At 60.9% G+C, this 1,695-nt stretch overlaps 1 protein-coding gene across 1 annotated transcript in view; it reads left to right on the plus strand.

The window, feature by feature from the left end:
• Positions 1-144: 144 nt before the first annotated feature.
• RHOBTB2 (Rho-related BTB domain containing 2) overlaps positions 145-1,695 on the plus strand; it is a gene marked incomplete at its 3' end in the record, with an annotated part of 2,841 nt that continues 1,290 nt past the window's right edge. Inside the window, exons 1-4 of the mRNA XM_010021969.1 lie at positions 145-357; positions 529-628; positions 755-944; positions 1,043-1,695. The exon at positions 1,043-1,695 is cut by the window's right edge and continues 309 nt beyond it. Of these exons, the coding sequence (XP_010020271.1) occupies positions 166-357; positions 529-628; positions 755-944; positions 1,043-1,695 (1,135 nt within the window). The remainder of the gene's footprint in view (positions 358-528; positions 629-754; positions 945-1,042) is intronic.

A 1,695-nucleotide genomic window follows, 5' to 3' on the forward strand; every position in this document is an offset into this window, starting at 1 on the left:
CTTCCCCTGTGCTGCCAGGGGCTGGTGGCTCTGAGTGTGAGCATCAGCATCATACTGTTGCTTCTCCCCCCTTGGCTTCCCATCTCACCTGGAGACAACCCACCCTGGCTTCTCCCAAGCATATTTCTGACACCCCCCTCCCTTTCCCCCTCCAGGTCCCAATTAATGGATTCTGACATGGATTATGAGAGGCCAAACGTAGAAACTATCAAGTGCGTCGTGGTCGGGGACAACGCGGTGGGCAAGACCCGACTCATCTGCGCCCGCGCCTGCAACGCCACATTGACCCAGTACCAGCTCCTCGCCACCCATGTGCCCACAGTGTGGGCCATCGACCAGTACCGCGTCTGCCAGGAGGTGAGGGTGATGCTGGGGGCTCAGCTCATGGATACCCCAAGGAAATGCAGTTGCATCCTCCCCACGGGGGAATTGGGGATTACTCCTCCGTACCTTGCTGGTGGGGGGGACAACCCCGCTCTTGCAGGGCTCAAGGACTTAAGGAGCTGGATGGTGTTTGTGTTCCCGCAGGTGCTGGAGCGCTCCCGGGATGTGGTAGATGATGTTAGTGTGTCCTTGCGGCTCTGGGACACCTTTGGTGACCACCACAAAGACAGGCGCTTCGCCTATGGCAGGGGGGGGGAGGGGAGGGGCCTCTGTCGTACCCGCGCTGAAAGAGGCAGAGCCTTGTGCTACCCTGGGCGTGGAGGGGGGGCAAAGCTCCACCACCAAGCTGGACCTTCACTTTCCTCTCCTCGCAGGTCTGATGTTGTGGTTTTGTGTTTCTCCATCGCCAACCCCAACTCCCTGCACCATGTGAAGACCATGTGGTACCCCGAGATCAAGCACTTCTGTCCCCGCGCGCCCGTCATCCTGGTGGGCTGCCAGCTCGACCTGCGCTATGCAGACCTGGAGGCCGTCAATCGGGCACGGCGACCCTTGGCCAGGTAGGACTCTCGTGCCCTGGAGCCGTCTGTGCCTGCCCAATGCTTTCTTCTTATCATGCGTCTGGAGAGGTCTCTTCATTGTCCCCCCTCTTTTTCAGGCCAATCAAACCTAATGAGATCCTTCCCCCGGAGAAGGGGAGGGAGGTGGCCAAGGAGCTGGGGATCCCCTATTATGAGACAAGTGTGGTGGCCCAGTTTGGCATCAAGGACGTCTTCGACAACGCCATCCGCGCCGCCCTCATCTCCCGCCGTCACCTGCAGTTCTGGAAGTCCCACCTCCGCAACGTGCAGCGGCCTCTTCTCCAAGCCCCCTTCCTGCCCCCTAAGCCTCCTCCACCCATCATCATCGTCCCGGACCCCCCTTCCAACAACGAGGAGCGTCCAGCCCACCTCTTGGAGGACCCTCTGTGCGCGGACGTCATCCTGGTGCTGCAAGAGAAGATCAAAATCTACGCACACAAGATCTACCTCTCCACCTCCTCCTCCAAGTTTTACGACCTGTTCCTCATGGACCTGAGTGAGGAGGACCAGCAGAGCACCGCGGGGCACGGCTTCGGGGTGGCCGTCACCGCGGCCGCCGAGCGGATGCTGCCCCAAGAGGAGAGGCACCACGGGCGGGATTTCCTCCTCCGCGCCGCGAGCTTTGATATCTGTGAGAGCACCGAGGAGGCCGGGTCTGGCCAGAGAAAACCGTGCCTTAGAGCCTCCACCAGTGACGGGATCCTGCGGGGCAACCGCTACGAGAACGGGG

This window comes from Nestor notabilis, unplaced genomic scaffold (genome assembly GCF_000696875.1).
Source record: "Nestor notabilis isolate BGI_N333 unplaced genomic scaffold, ASM69687v1 scaffold19799, whole genome shotgun sequence".
Classification (NCBI taxonomy): domain Eukaryota; kingdom Metazoa; phylum Chordata; class Aves; order Psittaciformes; family Psittacidae; genus Nestor; species Nestor notabilis.